This window comes from Cheilinus undulatus, linkage group 1 (genome assembly GCF_018320785.1).
Source record: "Cheilinus undulatus linkage group 1, ASM1832078v1, whole genome shotgun sequence".
Classification (NCBI taxonomy): Eukaryota; Metazoa; Chordata; class Actinopteri; order Labriformes; family Labridae; genus Cheilinus; species Cheilinus undulatus.
Genome location: NC_054865.1, coordinates 25,416,450 through 25,441,715, shown reverse-complemented (window position 1 = coordinate 25,441,715; position 25,266 = coordinate 25,416,450). Strand labels below are relative to the sequence as shown.

Below are 25,266 nucleotides of genomic sequence, written 5' to 3'. Positions count from 1 at the left end.
AGTCCCATCCTCTGAGAGTTTTATCAATGACAAATCCCACTGGAGTGCTCATAAAGGGCTAGGGGCAAGGGCTTCTGTCTAAAGCAAAATGCCTTTAAACTGTGGAAGTGTGTCCTTATTTGGTTTTCACACTCATGTGCTCTCTTTACATAACCATGCAGCCCTTTACATATTTTTAGTCCAAAGTTCATACCAACATACCGGATGTTCTACACTTCTCTTCTTCATAGCTGTTAATATATTTTACCAGACCTCATTATTACACTTTTTAAATGAACATAAAGCTATATTAAAAAAAAAAAAAACTTTTCTTTTTTAGCATTTGTTCTATTTTCATGTATAATGCACTTTGCTTTGTTTACTACTATCTCTGTCTGCTGCTACTGGTGCCCTGGGATCATTAAATTTTCATATTATCCAGTTTATCTTAGAAGTAGAAAAGATGAAGCTATGATAGTGTTGAAAGCAGTCGTAACAACTTTGGACTTGTTTATGCCAAATTGCATGAAATGGGTCTCTCAGCAAGTAATCTAAGCCTACTGCTGCTTGATATGAAAATGGATTTTTATCTGGTGATAAGCTGAGATCTTAAGTAAAACAAATCTAGTGGATATATTCACAACCAAAGACACATTTCTCTACAGGACTAACTGGGTGTATCTTATCATTTCATATAATATCATTATATCATGTCATGTCATGTCAAGTCATATAAATCATATCATATCACATCATATCATATTGTACCCTATTTTATAACACTGCATGTTATGGTATCATACATATTTATTACCATTTCAAGCCCTAAGCTATTTTTTCACCATTTTGTCTCTCCTGGTCTTATTGTCTGAAAAAACTTGTATAGCATCAACCTTGTTGTGCACAGTCAAGCTGTAAACACCCTTTTATCAGGACAACCTGGTATTTAAGAATATGTGTGCTGCAGTTATGTCACTTGAATTTTATAAAAAGTTATGGCCAGAAAGACAAGATAAAAATGGAAATGGAAACATAAAAAAGAACAGTTTTATGTGTGACGCATGGTAAATAATAATGACAGAATTTTTTTTTTTTTTTTTTTTTTTTTGCACAAACTTGTATTCTCATCTATTGTTTAGCAGAAAGTGAAAAAAATAATCCTTCTGTGACAAAACGTCTTCAAAATATTCACATTTCTATAAAAAAAACCTCGCACTGTTTTTTTGTATTGGCTCTATTTGTACCATTATTTGAAGCAGTTCCTGTCAAAGAGGGGCATATCACAGGCTTTTTCTCTCTTTCTTTCCATCATGAACTATTCAGTCAGTTTAACACAGCATGACGTGGCAATGGAATAGTCTACCATTGGTTGTCACAGTCTGTTACAAATCTATGTGGGATACAATATGGTGGTTAGCATGCTAAGCTAGCAGCAGAAATGATCCAAAATTACAAAAAATGGATAAAATATCATTTAAAATGTGATTTACTGATGTGGGTTTAATCTTTGAATGCCCTGGAAAGTCACCCATATTCCAGGCTCACTAGAAAAGCTTTTTTAAGAGTTATGAAGGCATTGATAGCGTCATTAGAATGGCACAATGACAACTTTCAATTGGGAAAAAAGTAAGTGGTTTATGGTGATTTATGGTTCAAACTTTATTTATAAACTTTGTCTGCTCTTGTCGTTTACACCGTCAGTCTCAGAAGGTTAGAGCTAAGATAATCTAGTCATACCATTTTGTTTGGAATTGACTCATATGGTATAGTTTGGATCTTATAGGTCGTTTCCACCGAGCAGTCTGGCTCAGTTCGGTGCGAGATGGCACACTTTTTTTGGCATTTCCATAGAGAAAGGGTCCCAAAAAAGCGAACCGTACCGTCCCACTTTTCGGCACCCTTCCGTAGGGGTGCCAATCTTACCTAACCGTACCAAAAAGGTGGAGCTACACACACAACAATAGGCACAGCACTGACATCACATCAGCGCGCGACTCAGCTGCTCGCCTCCGGGCTTCATAGACAGAAGTCTGCTGAGAGAAGCGGCGAAAACGGGAGAAAAATGGACCAATATCTGCCTAAATGGGAAATATTTGGACTCGACGGTGATCCAAACTGTTTCCTAGTCTATGGATATTGGTATCTGGCCACAAACCAAGTTTCCTGACGTTTATCTGGATGATTTTAAGAACACAAAGCAGAGCCTGAAGGCTCACATCAGCCTGATCCATCCGCGATGGATGAGAAACTAAATTAATGCAGACATTTTGTGAATACAAAGCCTTTGAACAGTTCATTCTCATCAGTAACTAGTTATTAATCTACATCTTACGTTAGATAACCTGTGAAAACATCGCTCTGTGGTTGTAGAACGAGCTCGTAAAACCTCAGGCTGCAGACTATTTTACAACGAGATCAGCACACCCCGGATTTCTGACTTAATCTAGCTTGATTTTAACACCAGCTGAACTTTTATTTTATTTTATTTTCAATGCAGCGAATTCTCACAGTACAGCTCTAAACTTTCATATTTAGTCGTATAAACTGTTCTAGACTAGATATATTCACATATTAACGTAGCGTTACGACTCAAACCGTCTCTGTACGCGTATTCCATCAGCTGAGGATCTTTACTGACAGCGGTTAACATCATTAAGATGTAGTTATTTTTTAAAAGCACTTTCAGCTGAAATAAAGCTGTTTACTGCTTATTCCCGACTGATTTCTGTCACTCATCCTTTCTATAACTCTGCAGCTGCAACAGCTAATTCACGCTGTCTGTGACTTTACATGCATGCTTTTACAGCCCCGCCCACCCAAGTGAGAGCACGTGTGTCTGTGGAAACGCAAACTATTTGGGGGTTTAGCGTACTAAACCATACCAAACCAAACTGAATCAAACTGGACCCCCGATGGAAACACGGCTTTACTGTGTTGTTTCACCATCATCGTATCATATGGTATTGTAACCTATCCTAATGTATCCTAACATATTGAATCATAATGTATTGTATAATTTCGTATCATATCATATCATATTGCATCATGTCCTGTCCTACTGTATATCAAATCACAGTCTATATAGCATCATATCCTATTTTATTTATGTCCCATCTGGTACTGTAAGATATTGTATCGCATCTTTTTTATCAAACCATGTCATATCCTGTTGTATCATGTGTCATACCATAGTTGGCAGGTAGTATTATACTTACACAGCACATTGAGCTGAACCTGTGCCTCTCTGCGTTTAATGTTGAGGCCATTGTATGGTGCAGTCTGGCACCGGTAAAGCCCCATCATGTCCCTGCTGATGTTTTTCAGCCTCAAGCGACCATCTGGGGTCTCCACCACAGACTGCCCTGATGGCATCAGCAGGTCCTTTTCTGTCCGCGACCAGAGTATAGGAGGGCGTGGTTTGCCATCCGCTATCAAGCACACAAGGTCAACGTTTCCTCCCTCTCTCATACTGACCACCTGGCCTCCTGGTGGAACTGAGAGCACTGGGGGGGAGACTGTAGTGAGGGGAGAAGGAGGGAGAGGAAAAGTAGAAGAGGTGTTTATCAAGTGCATCCTTCTGAATTAACAGAATAATGAATAATGTACCAGGAAAGTTAAACATTTCTTTATATTACAAGGAACTACTAGAGTATTGTTCTTGTGCAAAGGTTGAAACTTCATTAAAAGGTGACAGAGAAGGATGAACCTTAATGATGGCTTTCTGAGATATTAAATGAGTCTTAAATACTTCAGTGTACAGTGCTTAAAAAATTTATTAGACCACCTGTCATATTTGTCTCAGAGACCATCCAGCATCATGCAGTGCTTTAATGCAGACTCTTTCATTTTCAGTGAGCTCTCCATGTTTTACCATTTTGAACAGGAATGAGGAATTTCAAACTGAATTCACCCAAATTTGAGCCGGCTCACTGGGCTTCTCTGAGAAGTCAGAAATTAATCAAGCACAACATTCAACCACTAAAATTAATTTTTCTGTTCAGGAATGCAAGTAAATAACTATAATTTGACATATTAATCAAGAAATATTAATGTACTTTAATATTTTTTCAGGGTTTTTTTTGTAAATCAGTAAATTTGAAAATTCACGGATAACAATAATAATTATATTTTAGCATTAAAAATATCATTTGGGTTAAAGAGCTTCTACAAATTGGTGTATTAACCATTGCAGAAACATAAGAAATGATTTTGGTAATTACCAATGCTGTTAATTTAGGGCAGCTGTGGCATAAACCTTACTTTGGTTAGGGTTAGGGTGGTCTAATAAATTTGTTAAGCATTGTGCTTGACAGGTACACTTCTGGCATGAGATGGCTTAATATCATGATTTGACAGTCAGAAGGTGGACTTGACAGAAATCAAACATAGTATGAACAGATAAACTTTATAAGAGAAACAGGTGGATGGTACAGCAGGACGAAACATTTTCAAGTTCATCAAAAATATTATTTACAACAGCTAAAAGATTTGTAGAAGTCCTAGAAGTCTTTAGTCTTTGACAGATACAGTATGTTATATAAGATGAATTGAGTCCTCACCACTGTTCTGTGAGATGTTGACATCCACCCGGAGCTCAGGCACCCTGCTGCCTGGGAAGTTTGCCACACAGCTGTAGGTAGCCAAGTCTCTGAACTTCATGTCCACGATCTCTAAGCTGCTGGTGCCTGGCGCCATGTCTGGGTCACTGCGTAACAAGATCAGGCTGTCCGAGTTGTAGACGGGTGCGCCGTTCTTGTACCAGGTATAGTTGACCTTGTCCTGTGGGGTGGCATCGACGTGGCACGACAGCTTGAGGTCTCGACCCATCTGGATGGTCTCGCTGTCCTTGTTGGAGTCCGGTGTGATCTGGAAGGTCAGGTTGGACATCGCTGTGTGGTGGTGGAGAGATGAAGAATATATGAAGAGAAGGGTTAAGGGTAAGAATGGGTTGCTTTTCCTTTTCTCTCCTCACATCTAAACTCTCCTGCAGGCTTTTACACTCTTAATGATATTTCTGTAGATGGGAAGAACCACATGAACCTACTTGGCAGTCCATTCACAAAGTCTCATCTGCTCACAAATTCATATGAAGTACCCTTTACATGTACTGCAAGCTGCCAAGTGGCACTGCAATCACTGGGAACAAATGCCACCAATATATGCAATACAACACATTTAACATGATAGTGTAAAAGTATCTAACATTTTTTCAGATTTCATATGTTTGCCAAATTAATATAAAATAACTATACCCTTTTCCCACAGGTGCTGAAGTATCTGATCCCCTATTCAATCAAATAATTAATTAATCATAAAAGCTGATCTTCTTACTGTGGGAAAAATCGTTCATTAAATATGTCATGTTTGGCTTACTTAAAGGTTGTGGCTGAGGTTTTACACTCAAGTCTACAATAATAAAATCAAGTCTAAGATTTTTAAGCAGTAAACACTATCATCTCATGAGATTAACTTTTACATGTAAAGACTCATTTTTAGATGATCATGTTAAAAATAGAATCAAATCTTGCAACAATGTGAGTCTAAGGCACAAAGAAGCTGAATTATTTGTTCATTATTATTTCATAACTCTATGTTTTCCTTTTGCATAACAGCATTCTCTAGTTAGCTCTTTTCTCCCACAGGCTGAGTACTCCATATGTCTGAAAAGCCCGAGAACTGGTAACTATTGCACAAGTCTGGCTGTAGTGCAGTGGCCCTTAGGCTGGGCATACTCTGTGAGATTTTAGACCATTTCTGACGAGATTAGGGATGCACAACTTATTTTGAAGTTGTTCAGTTTAGTTTGTTTGCCTGTTGTTTGCCACGCAGTATAAAGGGGGGCATGAGGGCCAATCACAGTCCAATTAGCTGCTCTTGACTAGTTCTATGAACTACAAATCTATTTTTCACCTTCAGTGCTTTTTATCCTAATTACACCTGTGCATAATAGTAGACGTCTGATAGCGACACAACATCAATGACTTCCAAACCCCATCACAAACCACAGAAGTATTTACAGGAAATAAGTGAAAACCTTCAGCTGGTAGAGAATATTTGGTATGATTCAACTTGCTAGTTAGTTTTTGTTCTTTGGTATTGCTGAAATGTGTGTGTGTGTGTGTGTGCAAGAGAGTGGAAGAGTATTTTTTTGTGTTTGTATTTGAGCTGTGGTAGGTTAGAGACAACGGAGATATAATCTGGTTTCTGCTGTCGGGAGTTTTCAAAGGAAACTGTCTCTGTTTTGTCCCAAATTAACTCCTGCAGTGTGAGTACTTAGACTGGCTTGACAGTCAAAATGGATAGTGTGAACAAAAATTCATTAATTGGAAACGATCATTTCACTTACATTTTCATGACATTTTTACAACTGCACAATGTATGCCAAGGCATAAACCCCAAATTGGCACTGAAAGGACGTCACACTGAGTTAAGTGATGAGAATTATCTATACAATGCCTATGAAAGGTAATTACCTCATTGGATGTTTTGCCCTTTATTGGTTTTATAAATCAATCATGATCAATACAATTTGCCTTCTTAAAAAAAAAAAATTAAAACTCTTTAATGTAAAAGTGAAAACATATTTCTACAGATTAAGTACATGAAGCTTTGGCTGCAACAACAGCAATAAGGACAGGTCTCAATTACGCTTGCATTAAAATATCCTTAAAAAGCTGCTCAAGTTGTCAGGTTGCACAAGGATTGGGGGTGAACAGTTTCTCATGTCCAGCCACAAATTCTCTATTGGATTGAGGTCTGGACTTTGACTTGGCCACTCCAGAACATCAATCTTGTTGTCTTGCTGGCCTTCACTGTATGCTTTGGGTCATTGTCTTGCTGGAAAATAAATGGTCTCCCAAGCCACAGATCTCTTGAAAATTGAAGATTGTTCTCCAGGACTTTTCATTATTTTGCCGTATTCATTTTACCTTCTACCTTAACAAGCCTTCCAGGGCCAGCTGCCAAGAAGCATCCCCACAGCATGATGCTGCCACCACTGTGCTTCACAGTGATGATAGTGTGTTTGTGGTGATACATAGTGTTCGGTGTATGCCAAACATGGTGACTTTTTTGATTGCCAAAAAGTACAATTGAGTCTAATCATACCAAAGAACTTTCTTCCACTTGACCATGGAGTCTCCCACATGCTTTTTAGTGAACTTGACTTGAGGTATAGTATGAGTTTTCTTCAACAGAGGCTTTCTCTTTGCCACTCTTCCATAAGTCTTTAGCTTAGTTTAATAAAGTTTATTTGGAACATGTAAAAGCAAAACAATGAAAAATGGTCATCACCTTCTGAAGACACATAGAGACTTTGGAGAGAGAGATTTAAAAAAACAATTACAAGGACACTTGATGATCAAGATCACATGTTCCAAAAGAAGTGGGAAGAAGTACAGTCTTTGACTGGTGAAGAACCAGGGCAACAGTTGTATGCAGAGTCTCTCTCATCTCAGCTGCTGAAGCTTGTAACTCCATCAGAGTAGTAATAGGTGTCTCGGTGATCTCTCTCACTAGTCTTCTTCTTGCAGGGTCTCTCAGTTTGTTACATGTGCAATATTCCTTCTATTTTTTGATGATGAATTTAACTGAACACCAGGGGGATGTTCAGTGCCTTGGATTTTTTTTTAATATCCATCCCCTGACTTATACTTTTCAATAACTTCCCCTCTGAGTTACTGGGAGTATTCCTTTGTCTTCGTGGTGTAATGGTAGCCAGAAATACTGGTTAACAAGTGACTGGACCTACTGGATTCTTTATACTGCAATCACTATGACACATTCACTGCATCCCCATTACATTAATTGTGAGACTACAGCACGAGCTGACTGGACCTTTGCTGAATGGGTTCAGTCACTTTAAAGCGATGGATATTTATGAAATAACTTATTTTACCGTACATGTTTTTGTGTAATTGACATTACTTTGTAAAAAAACAGTTAATTTAACATTAAAGATTTTTTTTTGTCAAAAAAAATCAATAAAAAAATCAAAAGGTGACTACTTTTTATAGGCACTGTATTTGTGTGTAGTGCCCATATACTTTGTTAAAGCCTGCGCATTGTAATTGACATTTAAAAAAAAAAAAAAAAAAAAAAGTGTAAGGGATAACATTAGATAAAATACATTGATATTAAGAGGGAAAGAAGTGGATGAAGGAGTGGGTGGATAAAGACTGGTGGATGAATTTGTAGTATGTGAGGAATAAAGTGGGGGGCAGAGTGACAAAAAGACACCAAAGGAAAAAGGAAATTGAAGTAGAAAGAAAAGACTTAGAGGAAGAAGCAAATTGTGAAGGAGGAAGAGACAAAAGAAGCCTGATCCAGAATAAAATAACAGGGGGATTAGAGGGAGGGGGAGAAACAAAATCAAGGACAAAGAGTTACTCTCACACTGTCACATTTAATTTTCAGTTTCAAAGGCTGCGTTTCCCCAACAGATTTCCACGTTGAATACAAAACAGCTCTCTGTTTCCCAGCTAAGGGGAGAGACAGGCGGAGGAGAGGAGCGCTTGATTTAAACTCCTTTCCAGCTTGTTAACAAGATGCTCGGGGTGGAGTTGTGGATATAATGCAGTGACCATATGGTTAACAATGCTACCTGGTTAGAGTGGAGACAATGTTGTGTGAGCCAGTAAATCTGCTTCTATTTCCCAGACTGAACTCTTTGTGTGTGGGTGCATACGTGTGTTTGTGTGTCTCATTCAGCGCCTCGCCACCTGTGCTGGTGTGACGATGCGTTCTGCCCCATTAAGCTAACAGGAGAAACCCATCCAGCATACGTTCTCTACAGTGTGTTAACTAACAGAAGAGACTGTTGCTAATTGCTTCCACTCCAGTCTAACTAATTGGAGTGAATAAAGATGATTAAAGGGACTAAAAATAGCCGGAGGGGAGGGAGAATGGAGGGCTTCTGTTTTAATGGCCGGAGAATTAGAAAAAAAGAGACGTACTTAACCCGCCTTTTCTGACAAGATTTACATCAGCTCACAGTAATGATGGATCAACAGCTCTTGTGTATCGCAACACGCAGACATGCACAGTCTATACACACACACACTAATGAATATTTTTACCCACATTCACAGACATAATCACAGGGTCAGTGAATAAAGCCAGCAAAGACTGAATACATATTACCTTTTTCATTTTCAGCAAAAGAAATCATTCGGGCTTCAAACATTCATGGAAATGGGCTTTTATCAAAATTGTAAAAAAAAAACAGCAGGTCTAATCAAACATTTTTGACAATAAAAGATGTTTCATCTTGCTGGTATATGTGTATTTGTTCTGGGAAAAATACTAAACAAGAACCCAAGTATGGTCTTTTCACTGTCCACTAATTCATCAAAAGGAAATGGAAAACTTACATGGAATGATTGGAAAATGTATAAATACATATCAAAAATGTGTATATAAATTACAACTTCAAAGCGGTTTGAGTTTTTGCATAATGGAAACAGGAAGTTTGAAACTATTATTTTGTGCCAAGGGTAAAATATACCGTAAATGCATAAATATGCTACCAGCATTAGGAAACTCCCCATGTTCTCCTCTGTCATCTAGGAACAAACACTAGAACATGTTACTTACTCCTGACGACGAGATTGACGTTCTTCCGAGCAGGGTTGCCCACATTGTTCACTGCTGTGCAGTTGTAGAAACCTGCATCAGATGGCGTGACGGCACGTAGAATTAGCGTTGGTCCTCGAACTTGTGCGCTGAGAGGAAGAGGGCCCGGGTAACGTGACCACATCACAGTGGGGGCAGGGAAACCTAATGTTATCTCACAGGTTATCACAACATCCTGTCCTGGATCCACCACCACCGTGTCGTTCACCGACAGTCGGATCATTGGGGCAGCTGAGGAGGAGGAGACAAGGGCGAGGAAAGAAAAAAAGGGTTATAAAGTGGGCAGAGGAGGTCTAAAGCTTTTTTGTTGTGCTTTACAACCACTTTGAAACTGGATTATTCTCTGCTCCCTGGAATTATATACCCTGTGATCAGTTGACGGCCAGCAGAGCCTTCTCCACCAAGTTAAACTGTTTTTTTTTTTTGTTTTTTTTTAAATGGTAAAATATATGACCAGAGTTTTCTAACTCAAATTATAATATTTATTGGAAACCAACTGGGTTATGAGAGTGTTACATTAGAATTGAAGCCAAAGACTCAAAAAACAGGTTTGCTTTATGGACTGCCCTCCAACATCCTGAAGATTCACCGTAAGAAAATATCTCCAGTGTCATCACACTCACCTACTTCAGTTTAAAAGTAAATCAGGCAAGAAATTACGTTACAAGTTTCTAAGTCAGGCACAGAAAATTGTATCTGATCTTACCATTCCTGTGTCAGTTATTTAGAATTTAAAGTAAATTAAAGAATTGTCATCGAAAAAGCAACACAAAGTTTTTTATAAGCAGCGATTTAATTTTTTTTTAATCATGTTGAAATGTTATTTCACCTATGATGTTTCAGTTGATTTATATATTTTTTTTTCCATTTCCACACCTCCCCAGGGGATCAGGACTCTCACCTCAAAACACACTATCCTACAACAAGGATTTTACAGCATAGTCGTTTGGAAAGACCATGAGTAACTGATGGTCTTTAATCAGATAAATACATTTACTCTGTATCAACTAATCCCCTTTATACACATTCACCTGCCACTGACTCAGTGGTGTGAGCAATTTGGGGTTAAGCGTCTCACTCAAGGACACTTCAGCATATGAGTGCAGGGACAGTGGATTGAACCCCTGACCACGAGACAGTCACCCCAACTTATATTTGCCTCCAAAAAATCAAGTACTGTATGCTTGGAAGAATTTAAAATATTACAAGGGGATGAGTTACAGCTTCTTCTGGAGGATCAGCTCCTCACTATAGTTATCTTAAACACAGGCGTCGAATAGTCGGGTGGCTCAGCCCCCATGAACAGAGGCTGCTAATGCCTAACTCAGGAGGTCTGGGTCCAACTCCAACCCTCGGTGCTGCATGGCAAACCCCACTTTCACAATCCATGTTTTCAACTCCTACCACTGTCCTTTGGTGCAGGGGTATCAAACTCAAGGCCCGGGGGCTAAATCCAGCCAGTGGAACAGTTAAATCTGATAAGAAGATTAAAGATTAAATCATATTTCCGTTATAACTGGCCCCGCAGATTTCCTTGAGTATAAAAATGTAAAATTATGCTTGATGATTTAAGATATCCTTTGTTACGTCATAAAAGTGAGGAGTAAAAATAGTTAGATTAAAAAGTCAAGAATTTTGGAAAATAAATTAATTTTTGTTTTAATTTCATTTTTTAATTTTGCAAATCACAATTAGGACTCAAACTTAGGATTGTGACTTTTTTTTATACTTTGAGCATTTTAACTCATAATTTTGACTTATTTTATAAGGTTTCCAGCTTTTAGATCCATAATTTTATATTTTAAGTCATATTTGGATCCAAATAATTATTTTGAATTTATCTTGTATTTTCAACTCCCAACTTTGACTTCATAATCCCATGGTTTGACCTTTTAGACTCATAATTTAAAAAATCATGATTGCAAATTTTATTTCATATTTTGACCTTTAAAAGTAATATATTTGCCTTTTAAAAACATTTTACAATTTCATGTTTTGACCTTTTTGAACTAATTCATTTGCTTTTCTCAAATTTTGAGTCTTTAAAGTTATCTTTTTAACTTTTTCAATTTCAAAATCATTCATAATCAGTGCTAAGGTTTCATTACTGGTGAAATGAGGTTGACAGTTTATGATTAAAAAGGTGACCCTGTTAGGCCCTCAGGTTAGACCTGAATCCAGAACCTGGCCCCTGCTGTGATTGAGTTTGACACCCCTGCTTTGGTGTAATGAAGGCATAAAAGTGCAATAACAAGATAAATAAACATGGGCCATAACAACCAAGCAAGCATGGACAACTATTGTAGTCACTATAATGTAGTCTTTGGATAAGTGTAAAGATATGTATTTAAATGGACCTTTAAATGGATTTTCAGCCGATTCTCAGGAATTGCTAATCAGCCAACCAAGGCTTTCTCATGTCCTTATAATCCCATAGCCACTGCATCCTTATACCATGGCTGACCACACAGCCAAGGTGCAGGATGGCCCAAAACATGACCACAAAGATACATTTTTGTGCTGCCAGACAGAGGTCTACTGGACCCCAGATGTTTCAAAGTAAGATAAAAAAAAATGTGAAGAGCATGAGGGAGAAAGGGGTACACACACTACACGGTAGCATACCAAGGAACTAAAGAGGAAGAAACAAATTAAAGACCTGACAGAAGCAGATGAGAGAAGAGGTTAAAGAAAAGAAGGATGATTATCATCTAAGAAGAGGTTTAGAGAGAGGGAGGAAAGAAAAACAGCTGCATAGACACTGAGCTCATACAGTGTGCACTGTCTGCACAATTACCATATAAAGAGTGAAAATGAAATGAGGAGATTATATTGATGCTTGGGTGCTGATAAGACAGCTTTCTCACAGTGCCTGTAAACCAGGAAATCCACTGAAATACATACTGTCACAAGAAAGTAGAGTTAAATGAAAAACAAACCTAATTGTTGAGAAATGTAAGATTCTTATTTGACTCAAAACTATCACCAAGAGAAGACCAAGCATTCTTTAATAAAGAATAAACAGATGCAATGTGATGTGCAGCTGAGTGCTAGGATGCATTAATTATGCTTATGTTGTCACAGAAAGTTATTTTTCATTTTGTTCATTAATAACTATTGTACTGTAGCATACATGGACTGTGTAGACCCTGTTTCCTCTTGCCATACTGTAGATCATGTTGACATACTGAGATGCAATTAAAATAATGAACAGTATATACTGTTATTCATTGCTTGTTACTTTGTTCTCACTACAGAGTCTTTATCAGTGTAAGTACTAAAGAAGTTGCTTTACATCAGTGGTTCCCAAAGAGTTTCAATGGAAACTCTGCATGCTACACTGAGGGGGAGCTACCTCCCCTGGGATGTGCACACCGCGAAATGACTGGGTCATACAAATGGCAAGCCCCCCTGAGGACTGAGGAACTACGGCTGCTGCCCAAGAGGATTCATCCCATGAATCACCCCCTCTGTCCTCCTTAACCTCATAATATGGGCAGAAGAACTCTGCCCATGAAACTCCACTATAATCCCATATCATACAACAAAATCTCCAGTTAAAGCCTCACTTCTCATACCATCACTTGACCACACATCAACACCTTCTTACATTAATCCCACAAATATAAATCTTCTCCTCTCTATGCAAAACAACAACTACCTGTTCTTCCCCCTTCCCCAGCCTTTTTTATTCTGCCTTTCTTCTCTATCTTTCTTCCCTTCTTTGTTTTTGCTTTTTTCTTATCTTAATTAATAATTTTAACCTTTGTCTTGGCACCTGTTTTGTCCTTGTTTTGATGCCTTATTTGTTTTGTAATTTGTGTTGTAAGACTAATGTAGTTTACATCTCAGTACCCTGAAATTGTGCTGCTGTCTATCTACACTTTGTTGGTTATTCTGTTTTTCTGCTTTGTGTTGTACAGCACTGATACCACGTTTTTTGCCTAGTAAATAAAAAAAAATCTGCCCACATCCGTGTATATTTTATACTTCTTATTATGTCTAGTCAGAATCCTTGCACCCTTTGCACATCTTGCAACCATACTATTAATGCAAATGTACTTCTATGTACTAGAAAAAAAACAACACAAGATTGTATGCATTTAAATTAAATGTTTAGTGTTTTTTATTATGCTCCATATATGTTTGGTCAATTTGCATCTTATGTTTGTTGACATTTTAGAATCAATGAAAGTCGCGGAGTTGTTTGGAGGATGTACTAAATGTACAATAAAAACTGCAACATAACTCACACAGTTCAAATCTATGTAGTATACATACTACTTCTATGGAGAGTATTTTGAGATACTATCCCCACATAAACAAGACAGACACAAACACACACAGAGAAGTAGGTATTAACTACATTTTTCTGTCAAAATTCATTCAAGTTCGATCAATGATGAAAGATGAAAGATTCTGTCTCTGAGAGGTTTTGATGCGTGCAAAAACAAACAAATCAGACCTCAGAATGAAAATCAGGTGAATTTGCAGCATCACAAGGAAAAATTACTCACTGAGTTGTTTTCTATCTTTGCCCTGAAATTAAAATACCCCCTCCCTAATGCACAGTACTGCTAATAGCAGACCTTTAATGAAGAAAGTTTGTTGATATACCTTTCTAGGTAATGATTAAGGTTTACTTTGACTTTTTTTCCACCTTGCACTCACAGATGATTTGTTAGCGTGGACTCTGACACAGCTGAGCAAGCTTTTTCTTATTTTGAAAAATATTTGTGAGACTGTCATAACACATTTCTCCATCTACATTTTTTATCTAAATCCAAAAACCAATTTACAGTTAGATAAACTACGTTTACAATGGAACTGATGATGGATCAATGTATTTTCAGCTTGACACAAGGCTGCCCATAAGGGGGGATAAAGGAGAGAGCTTTCTGGGGCCCTGCCAAATGAGGGGACCATGGAGGTCAGCAAGATCATGGTCCATTATAAAGTTAAGTTGTGATGACCATTTTTTACCTGAATAAAAACACTTTTGGGGTGAAAACGGGTTAACTGGGGCAAAAAGGGCAGCAAAACGTGGCAGGAAGGGGTTAAAAAGTGCCAAAAAAGTGTTTTTAAAAAAGTGTCAAAACCATGTTGTAGACTGGTTACAAAAGGAAAAAATGTGACGGATTGTAAAATGGAGTCAAAATGGGCAAAATTGGCATTAAAATGGAAGAAAATAGGTTAAAATAAGTGCTGTTACTTGATTAAAAAAAAAATCCAGTTAATCACATCACTATGCTGTCATTAATCATGATTAGTCATGATTAATCACAGCATTTTTTTAAATAGTTTAAGTATATTTTCATGTTTTTAGATTTTTAAAGGTTTTTATTGTCAAGTGTTTTATTTCCATTTTTTTAATTCTATGTACAGCACATAGAAAGTGCTGATCTGAGTTCTTATACCACTATTGATACTCTGTAAAGTTTGGTGGAAAGACAAGGACAGTGTTTAAACCACAAGTGGTCTTAAGTGAGTAGAGCTAGAGTTAAAAAGCGGTGTTTCAGTCTGTCACATCTGTTGTATATTCCTCAAACAAAAACACATTCACAAATTTATTTAGTGAAGTTTTTCAACAGAAAGAAAATTTTCCTATTTTTACGTGACATTTGAACACATCATAACATATAGAATACAGTCGTTTAATTTACTGAGGTTACCTGAATGCATCATATTTTCCATCTTGAGCTCATAAAGTTCACTAATTAACTTCAGTTTTGCAGATTCCACAACACTGGATTATATTGTTAACAAACAGGACTTGCTTAAAGTTCTGGAGCACTTTTCAGCATTTATCTGAGCAGCTGAAGAAGAAAACTGTCCTGAAGCAGCTGAAGAGAGTGGTGCGACTATGGTTTGATCCCGTGTTGTTGTAGGGTCGTTGCTAACATTAGCAAAGATGTGCTCTGCCTGTAGGTGGTACTTAACGTGCATTCACACAAGAGCTGTTTGGTCTGCTTTAAATGAACTCTGGTCCGTTTTCCCAGATAGTCCTGTTCATTTGGAGTGGTGTGAAAGCTCACATGAACTCCGGTGTGAACCAAACAAGCAGACTCTGGTCCGCTTAAAAACAGGGGGGTCTCGGTCCGCTTCCAACCGAACCCTGGTGCGATTCATTTGAGGTGTGAAAGCGAAGCAGACCAACTTGTGAACCAAAGACAGGAAGTGGCGTAAAGCGTAATGATATCAGGATTTATATGTGATTTAATACATTCAAATACATGTCGGTACCTCACTTGGCGTCTGTGTAGCCATGGCAACACGTTGTAGTCCGTGCTTATTTATTCGTCTCTTGCAAAGAACGACATGTTGGCCAGCCCACCGTTTTGCTGGCTGCTCCTTATGCCCCAATGCAAGAGCAGAAACCTCAAGACAACGTAAAGTCTGTGATTTTTTCATTGTTTATGTGGAAACAAGACCCATGGAAGGAGCTGGATTTCCCCACTTCGTCTTCCTCTATGCCGGCTTTTCTTCTTGATCGCCGTTTGTTTGTGACGACAGCGCCTCTAGCAGGCAGACGTTGTAGGTGTTCAGACGGTTTGGTCCGTTTAACAAAGAACAGAATGCAAACCAAACCAAAGGAAAGTGCAACATTGTTGCAATTTCTGTTCCAAAACGGACCGAGTCCCCTGGACTATCAGGTGTGAAAACAGCCTAAGACTCCTTGTGCTATGGTGTAAAGGCAGTTCATCACTGCAGCAAGTACCCACAATTTTATCTCAACTTTTATTCGCCAGCTTTTTAAAAAGAAAATTGCCATAAAGCAGACCTGGGTCTGTCTCCTCACTCATCACTGCTGGCTGTGTCTGACCAACCTCTCACCTCTTCACCCCCAGGCACATAAACATCCGTGCTGGAGGACAACGGGAGCAAGCTGTGGTCAAACTTAGTCATATGATTAAATTGCCTTTTTTTTTTTTTTTTAATGCGTTGAGGTTTCAAGATTAATCACAAGTGTTAACGCGTTAATGTTAACAGCCTTAGTTAAAAGTGATGAACACAATCAGAACTAAGCGGTGAAAAGGGATACACGTAGTAAAATGGGCATGTCAAAATGTAAATATGGCCGTATTGAAATTGGCATAAAAAAAGAGGTAAACATGGGTGGAAAGTGGCAATAATGGGACAAAAACAGGCAGAAAAAAGAGGTGAAAAGGGGTTTGGAAAAGTGGCAAAAATTGATTAACAGAGGCAAATAATAGGCAAAAGTGGAAAGTGGCGAACGGGCAGAAAATGTGGTGACAAGGGGTTACAAGTGAGAAAAATGGGTGTAACAAATAATACAATGCAGTCAAAGTTGGCAAAATAGGTAGAAAAGTGGTGAAAAGGCAACTGCAGAAAAAGTAGTGAAACAGGACTTTAAAAGTAGCAAAAATGGGTTGAAAGTGGCAAAAAACTGATGGGGGAAAAGTGATTAAAAGCAAAAAATAGCATAATAGCATAAATGTATAAAATTGTCAAAAATAGGTTAAAAGCGCATATAATTTCTGAAAGTGGCAGGGAAAAGTGACAAAAAATTGGGCAAGAAAAGTGGTTACAATAGGTTAAAAAGTGCCACAAATAAATTCAACATCGGACCCAAATAATGGTTTCACACACTTTTAACTCTAAAATGATGCAACTGTTAGCCAGGATGCTAGCACCAGCGCATTCTCTGGGTATTTCAGGGTCCCACTTATAACTGCTGGCAGGCCTGGTTTGACATGAAAGGGAACATCTACAGCTGTTGTATTATCATATAACATATGGGAGATATCTGCTTGTGGTGAGAAATGAAAGTGAAATCTTCATTAGAGCAGAACCAGCGGGTTTCATGATTTCATTGTGACAAATACTTTAAACCTCTTTTTATCTTCATGTTGTTTATTTTGATGCATGCATTAAAAGTTGGATGATCCTACAAATGGAAACCAGACCCTTTGACACCATTAATATTGACTTTCACTTCAGAGTTTCTACATTAATATGCAGATATCTATACGTAGAGATTAGGTCAGGGCTTTAATGTAAGACAATGATTTACATGTAAAAGTCTCAAATACCAGCTTAGGTAAATGACAAATTTCTAATGTGCCACTGTGATATTTTTAGTATATTAATGTATGAATATAAATGTATTCATTTAAATGTGTTACAATTAACTTTCTAACAGGCCGGTGGTTATGGGGGGAATGAAAACTTTCATTTGTAAAAGATGATTACTATATGATTCATAGTAACAGTGCGTGTTAAGCACACTAAATTACAGTTACAACGTCTCATCAATATTAAGCCATTAAGTTAATGATTAATTCTGATTGAATGCATTTTTACAATAAAGGTCCCCTGAGAAGGCATTAAGCCCTGAACCAATCAATTTGCTGGTGTAAATGTGTGACAGTTCAAAGGATGGAGCGTCATTTGAGATTATTTAACGTCATACTGTTAAAATATTTAGGTAATCCTGTTATGTCATACAGTGGATGTGAATAATTAAAGCATGGATGTGAGTAATGTTATTGTCTTCTAAAAAGGTATGCTGAACATTCAGGGGATGTGCTATTAAGGTTTTGACTCTCCATGTTTAAGCAGTATCCTCCAGATGGGGTCCTTTACGCGGGCTCCAGAGGACACGGAGGAGCAGAATCCAGGCTTTTATCGACCTGCAAGAGTTAATCCTCAGTGAGAGACCGACCCCCTGAGAGCAGGAAGCAATTCATTCCTCTAATAGACTTTATGCAGTACATCCTCTCATCTAATCTCTTTTTTAACAGATTGCAATCGCCGTAATGAAAGAGGTGCACGGAGGCTCGACAAACTGGTTTACAGATGCACATTTCTAGTAATACAAGAGCATGTGTGACAATGTGCACCCACACACACAGGCTCTTAATCTGTTAAGTAGGTGACAAAAATGTTCATGCAAAAATACACACTAATGGGGTATCTCTTTAGCTAACCTCACTGGTGATGACTCTCAAGCTGACAAGAAATTTCACTGGTGTAACAACTGCAATCAGTGCATAAATAGCACTGTCCACTTCCATTGTATCAAAACATAATGTGAGGGAAGTAAACCCCTGCGGGCCTGAAGAGCTGTCTGAGCCTCCATGGAAACAGATCCATGGTTCAGATCTGTTTTTTAAACACAGTTATAACAGATTAAAGCAGCAGGACAAATAGGAATGTATTATATTAAAGCTGTTTGTGTTGTTATAATTTAATAAACCTGAATATTAAGGTCTCAAATACAACGTGGTTTCCCTCTGAGTAAAGTTGTGGCTACATGAATTCAAAATATGTTCAGCCCTGGTTATAGAGACACTAAATTAGCTATAGGTGAACAACTTTAATATGCAGAAAAACAACAAATCCCACATCTAATCCCAAGATCCAATAGGGCCAAAAGTATAGTGGAGGGATAGTGGGAAAGGGAGGAAAAATAAGAGAAGGACTGTTTGAAGCCAAAGGGAGGGAGGAACTGAGGATTTGAGAATTATAGCTTCAATTTCCTGGGGATGCGTGGGTGACGGTAACGGTGGGATCAGCCAGCGCTCTTCCCAAAGTAATGGGATTTATGTGGAGCACAGCGGTTTACAACCAGGTAACAAATGCACCCTCTTCCACGCCTGCACTTTCTCACTCCCTCTTTTCCCTCTTTCCTCACTGTCAGTTTGTCACCTCTGTATCTTCAATATCGCTGTCTTTTTTCACCTTTCTCTTCTCTTCCTCTACACTTGGGTCTCATTCTTTCTCCTCTCTGTATTACTCACCTGCTCTATCCTCGTCTTAACTTTCACTCTCTCTCTTTTTCTCACCAACTACTGTACAGCCTGTAACAGATGTGTAGGGCCTAATCCATCTATAAGGGAAATGCAGGGGGTTACTGAGGGGAAATCAGGTGGAAAAAGGCTTAAGGTTTACATAGAGGTGTGTGCTGACAGGAGCTGAGCACATGTACTGTATGCAGAAACACTTGCTTTCACCTTTACATCAGTCAAACATACAGTGAGCAGAAAAAGCACTAACCAACAGCTAAAAGGTCATTGTGGATCCTTGATGGTACTAGAAGGGTTAAAGCCAGAGTTTATTTGGAAAAAAATATGCTTTTAGGTTAACTACACACAAACATAAAACCCTAAATAAGCTAAACAGCTAAATTATTTTGAGTGCCCTCTTATTGTGTGAGTGGGATTCCTAGCCTTCTTTGATTCTATATTTAGACAGCACTGTTGTGTGTCGTTCATGAGCAGCCAGCTAAGATTGTCAGTTCTTTTTTTTACTATTCCAATAACTTTCAAAATCACAAGTTTTAAACAATCCAGAGTCAACACAATCATCTACCAGGAGAAATCAACACACTTCATGCCTTCATCTGCTGGCAAAATTTATGAAGATGCCAGTATCCTTTACCAGCAGGACTTGGCAACTGACAAAAGTCCCAAAACTATAAAAACGTTTTCTGTTTTCAGTGAATGTGTCTCAAGTCATTGTATGTAAAGACACCTGTGTCTGGAAGGTCCAGTCACTGGTTAATTAGTATTCCTGGCTACCGTTGTACCATGAAGACAAAAGAACACTCCAAGTAACTCAGAGAAAGGTTGTTGAAAAGTATGAGTCTGGGGATGGATATAAAAAAAAATCCAAGGCACTGAACATCCCCCAGAGGTCAGTTAAATCCATCTTCAAGAATGGAAGGAATATGGCACATGTGTAAATCTGCCTCGATCAGGCCATCCTCACAAACTGAGTGACTGTGACTACTCTGCAGAAGTTACAAGCTTCAGCAGCTGAGATGGGAGAGACCCTGCATACAACAACTGTTGCCTGAATTCTTGACAGGTGAAAACTTTATGGGAGAGTGGCAAAGAGAAACTGTTGAAGAATATTCATTAATGGGAGACTCCATGGTCAAGTGGAAGAAAATTCCTTGGTCTGATGAAACCATCATGGTCCTTTTTTGTCCATCAGACAAGATGCTATGTTCAGCAGACAACAAACACTGCACATCACTACAAAGACACCGTCTCCATTGTGAAGCACAGCAGTGGCAGCATCATGCTGTGGGGATTCTTCTCAGCAGCTGGCCCTGGAAGGCTTATAAAGGTAGAGGGTAAAACGAATGCGGAAAAATATAGGGAAATACTGGAGGACAATGTTATTGTTCTGTTCTGGAGTGGCTAAGTAGAAGCCCAGACCTCAAGCCAAGAAGAATGGAGTAAAATTGCCATGTCCAGATGTGCAAGCCTGATTGAGACCTATCCATACAGACTTCGTGCTGTGGTGCATCTACTAAATACTGACTTGAAGGGGGTGAATAGTCATGCAATAACTTTTATCAGATTGACTATCTAATTGTCTTTCTATTTTTACTGCCTCATGTTAAAAGTAAAGATTCATATGCTGCTTTTACAATATGTTTTGGCAGCTTCTTGCTGCTAACATTATCCTGTACTTAAGGGTGATGATTATAATATTATGCTACTTCATCAATAGTATGCCTTCACACATGCAGTTCGCCTGCCATGATCACAGAATATCAAGAAAAAATTCAAAAGGGGAGAGGTGTTATTTGAGTGTGATTATACGACTTACAGCTGATAAAAACTTCAAAAGCAGAATCAAAAAGAAAAAATGTAAATATAAGGACTGAGGCAGAACAGGATGGCCATCCTTACTCCCCAAGCACAGTGTCATTTTACGGGACAAACACTGTGTAGTCAAAGCAACCAGGGCTTCCATAACACCTCAGCAGTGCTTCAGGCTGAGCGCCTTCATATATGCTGTAATTTGTGCAAAATTAGCCCTAAATTTGAGTGAACAAATAACACATCAATACATTTTTAGGAAGGGTGACTTCATTTTAAGATTGATCCTTTTTGTAATACGAATGTGATGAATGGAAAATTTTTGATAAACTCACTTTTTGAATTCCAGAGTAATACAGAAAAAAATGAACTTTTTTGACCATATTCTATTTTTTTATATAAATGTGAATAAGTGATATGTCTTTTTAGGATTTATTTTTGGGTTTTTATGTCTTTATTCAGATAGCACAGGGGACAGAGTCCAGGAAAGAGCGACTGGGTCATGACATACAGGAAAGGAGCCACAGGTCTGATTTGAATCCTTACCCAAGTAGTGTGCCAACATAAGCACTTTAGGCTAACAGCTTAAAAAGAGGGGAAGAAAGATTTTGTATATATTGTTATTTGTCTAAGTATTTTTGCTCTTACACTCATAAATCATCCACTTCCACTCATAAATGTTTATCAAACAGACTGTGAACATGAGCATAATCCCAGTGATTCACCCTTCAATTTCTGAAAAAGCATTAACAAGCCCAAAATTGGTGGTTGCCTAATTGCTCATGCTGTCTCAATCTAACTTGTTCAGTTTGCAGACATCCAGAGCTGAGCTGAGAGCTGAGGCCTTATGGGCAAACAACTACAACCAACCCACCTGACTGTGAACCCAGCTATGCCCCCATCTGAGCAAGTTAATTAAAACCAGTGGCCCTAATATAACTCAGACAGGTGTGTTTTGATAAAATTCACCCCAAGGAGGTTTTAAGTTTAAAGAAATGAGCTATTAAAACACTTTTAAGCAAACTGTAAACATGTTTATTTCTGCTGTAAAATCAATCATTTAAAAACGTGATCCAGGGAGTTTTCCTCTGCTTCATTTTCAACAGCAGAGGTGGCTTGAAAGATTCATACTGTTATGTTTAAAGAACTGGTGCTTATGTTTCAACTGGATGATAAAAATGCAGTCAACCAAGGAAAGCTTGATTTGATATGTTTATGTACACAAACTTAATAACACAATAAATAAATCTATAAATCCAACTGATATCTAACATTTGTAGATTCATCTCATAGAGATGTGATGTGTGTTCAATTCTGTGTGAGCACTGTTTAAAAGGCTGCCTCTTGTAATTTTAGCAGCATGATTAAAAAATGTAAAGGTCAGACTCAGAGGGCAGACAACTGGAATTATAAGATCCTTAAAGTCTCCTCCAGCCTCTTCACAAAAAAATGATCAAAGTCAAAAATTAATTCTTGCCAGTGGTGTCGCTGCACAGCGCGTCCCTCCTCTGTTATCATGATTGGACTTGATTTGAGGCTGGTGGAGAAATGTCAGAGAGGTTTAAATGTTCCTGTTAGCCTTTGCCCTACATCCATTCAGTTCCAATACACACAGACCGCTGGTTGGGAAAACCAACAGATTAAAAGAAAGATTATTTTAAATGATTGGATTTGTTCTTGTGTCCCTTCATATTTTTGATATTTTCTGTGATTCCCTCTCTTTCACATGACCACATGTCTCAGGCAGGGATTACAGACTTACATAAACCTGACTGCACAGATGCAGTACAGTGACCCACTGAGGCTTTACAGTACTGAGGGATATTGAGGAGTGCCCATTGATCCTCAGCTTTTCATGTGGGAATTTAGAGGCCATAATATTTTTCATCTACTGATCCTTTCATGTTACACATATACTCTTATATTACGGTGTAGATATATTGTAGTGGGAGTTAAAGTAATCAATACCAGACTGAATCATCCCATCATTCCTGCTATTGGCTGACTCAGTTAGTCAGCTGTATATTATCATCCTTTTATTCCTTCTACATCTGCTATCAACAATATAGGATACCTTTTTACCTCCGCCAAGAAGGTTATGAGATCAGCAGGGTAGGTTTGTTTGTTAGTTTGTTAGCAACATAACTCAAAAAGTTATGGACGGACTTTGATGAAATCTTCAGGAAATGTCAGAAATGGCATAAGGAAGAACTAATTAGATTTTGGGAGTGATCTGGATCACCGTCTGGATCCAGGAATTTTTTTAAAGGATTCTTCACTTTTGGGAGATAGGGCAAATGGCGGAGGTCTGCGCTCTCCGAGTGCTTTTCTAGTCTAATACATGACGTCTGACATTTCCTTTAATTTCTAAATAATTGGCACTCTTATTGACTGAAAAAGGAAGTTGACAATATATGGTTCCTTGTTCCATAAAGGGTTAACACTAGCCACTGGCTTCACCAGAACTAAAGAAAAATTCACTATTCTCAGAAGTCCTCTATCGGGCCATGATTGGATATGACCTGCAGAAGGACAGAAGACTGGGGATGCTAGCAGTGTTACTGTTAGAGAAACTAGACAAACCAATGTGAAACATTGTGATCGTGTGTTTAGTCATGTTAAATAAAACATGCTGACTATGACTGTTGAGTGTAAGCTATGATGGTTATAAACCCTATTATAATTATACACAGATATATTTAGTTTAGATTTTTTTAAATGATACAATTTGTATTCTCTTCTATGCATCCCTGTGGTCAAAAGAAAGTAATCTAATGTTGAGACACTTTGCTGTTTTGAGATTAAAAATGAGATATAATCCCCTGCAGGAGTCCACTTCTAAAAACAATGTTGTACAGATTAATATTTGACCCACTGATGCAAGATTTTTAATTTCCGATGAGCTTGTGTGGAAATTTTTTTGTCTTTTTTCCACATAGAGTGCATACACAATATCTCAAACTAGCTGCTAAAAAAGGAGAACAAATGAATAACATGTTGATGCTGACCCACATTTCCTCATACACATTCCTCTTACCAACAAGTCAGTGAAAGTAAATCTAAAGTAATCTATCATGTAGCTGCATGCATCCACAGGTCCAAGCACTGTTCGAACCCCCCCCCGTACTCTACTGTGCTCTCCGCCACCTCTTTAAATAACATGACAAGCTCTGGAGCATTGCCCCTTGTTCTTTTTATGAGAGGCAAGGGAGGGGGATTTGGCCGCCGTCAGCAGTTAGTGGAGGGCAGCAGCCCTGTGCTCAAATCCCAGGTTGGGATTATGATATACAAATCAATCAATCTCCTTTTCCCAGCCTGGTGAATCAGAGCTGACCTAGTTGGATGGACCTAATCTGTGCCATGACTGACAGCGCAAGGACAAAAGGGAGCTCAGTGGGGAATTATAAAATATGCTCATTAGAAAAACAATACAAAACAAAGCAGAAGTTCTCAGTGTTGTCCTCTTTATCAGTCTCCCTCTCTCAGTTTCTACATCATTCTGTCTTTTGTCCATCTCTCTTTGTTTCACTGTCTGTTTTCTATCTTGTTTGTAATTTATTTTCTGTCTTCTGGTGTTTCCTGTCCTCTTACTCCTGCCTTTTTATTTTGGAGATCTGAAACAGGATACATGATTCTCATTTTATTATCATGAGTATCCCTTAGTAAAAAACACTATGCAATATGTGTGCTGTTTATTGATTTCATTCATATTAGTTTACCTCAACTCTTAAATTTATCCCTTTGCGTTATTGCTATTTTCAATCATAGAGAGATTTAGTGTCTAATTAAAGCCCTTTAAATCTGATTACAACTGTTTCTGGGTAGTGTGAGGTACACTTGTCCAGGTAAAAGACTGCAGCATCTGTGCAAATATACCATAAGATTTTTTTTTTTTAAAGGCTGAAAAAATGTTTACACACAGTTTAAATATTTGATTATTTAATGTCAAATTATGTAGTTAAAATGAAACAAACAATTCATAGCTGAACCTGAGGTAGCTTCATGGTTCAATGAGCAAGTATTAGGGCTGTATCCACAACTGACATATTTTTGTCCTGGGGGCGCCCTTGCAGTT

At 38.2% G+C, this 25,266-nt stretch overlaps 1 protein-coding gene across 6 annotated transcripts in view; it reads right to left on the bottom strand.

Moving 5' to 3' along the window:
* Window positions 1-25,266, bottom strand: part of LOC121514859 (MAM domain-containing glycosylphosphatidylinositol anchor protein 1) — a 412,064-nt gene that overhangs the window by 181,858 nt on the left and 204,940 nt on the right. For all 6 annotated transcript variants that reach the window (XR_005992331.1, XR_005992332.1, XR_005992333.1 and 3 more), the window contains exons 7-9: window positions 9,574-9,843; window positions 4,539-4,868; window positions 3,195-3,494 (exon numbers count right to left, since the gene is read on the bottom strand). Coding sequence is in view for 3 of the 6 variants with exons in the window: in XM_041795251.1 (XP_041651185.1) it covers window positions 3,195-3,494; window positions 4,539-4,868; window positions 9,574-9,843 (900 nt within the window). In the remaining 3 variants the exon portion in view is untranslated. The remainder of the gene's footprint in view (window positions 1-3,194; window positions 3,495-4,538; window positions 4,869-9,573; window positions 9,844-25,266) is intronic.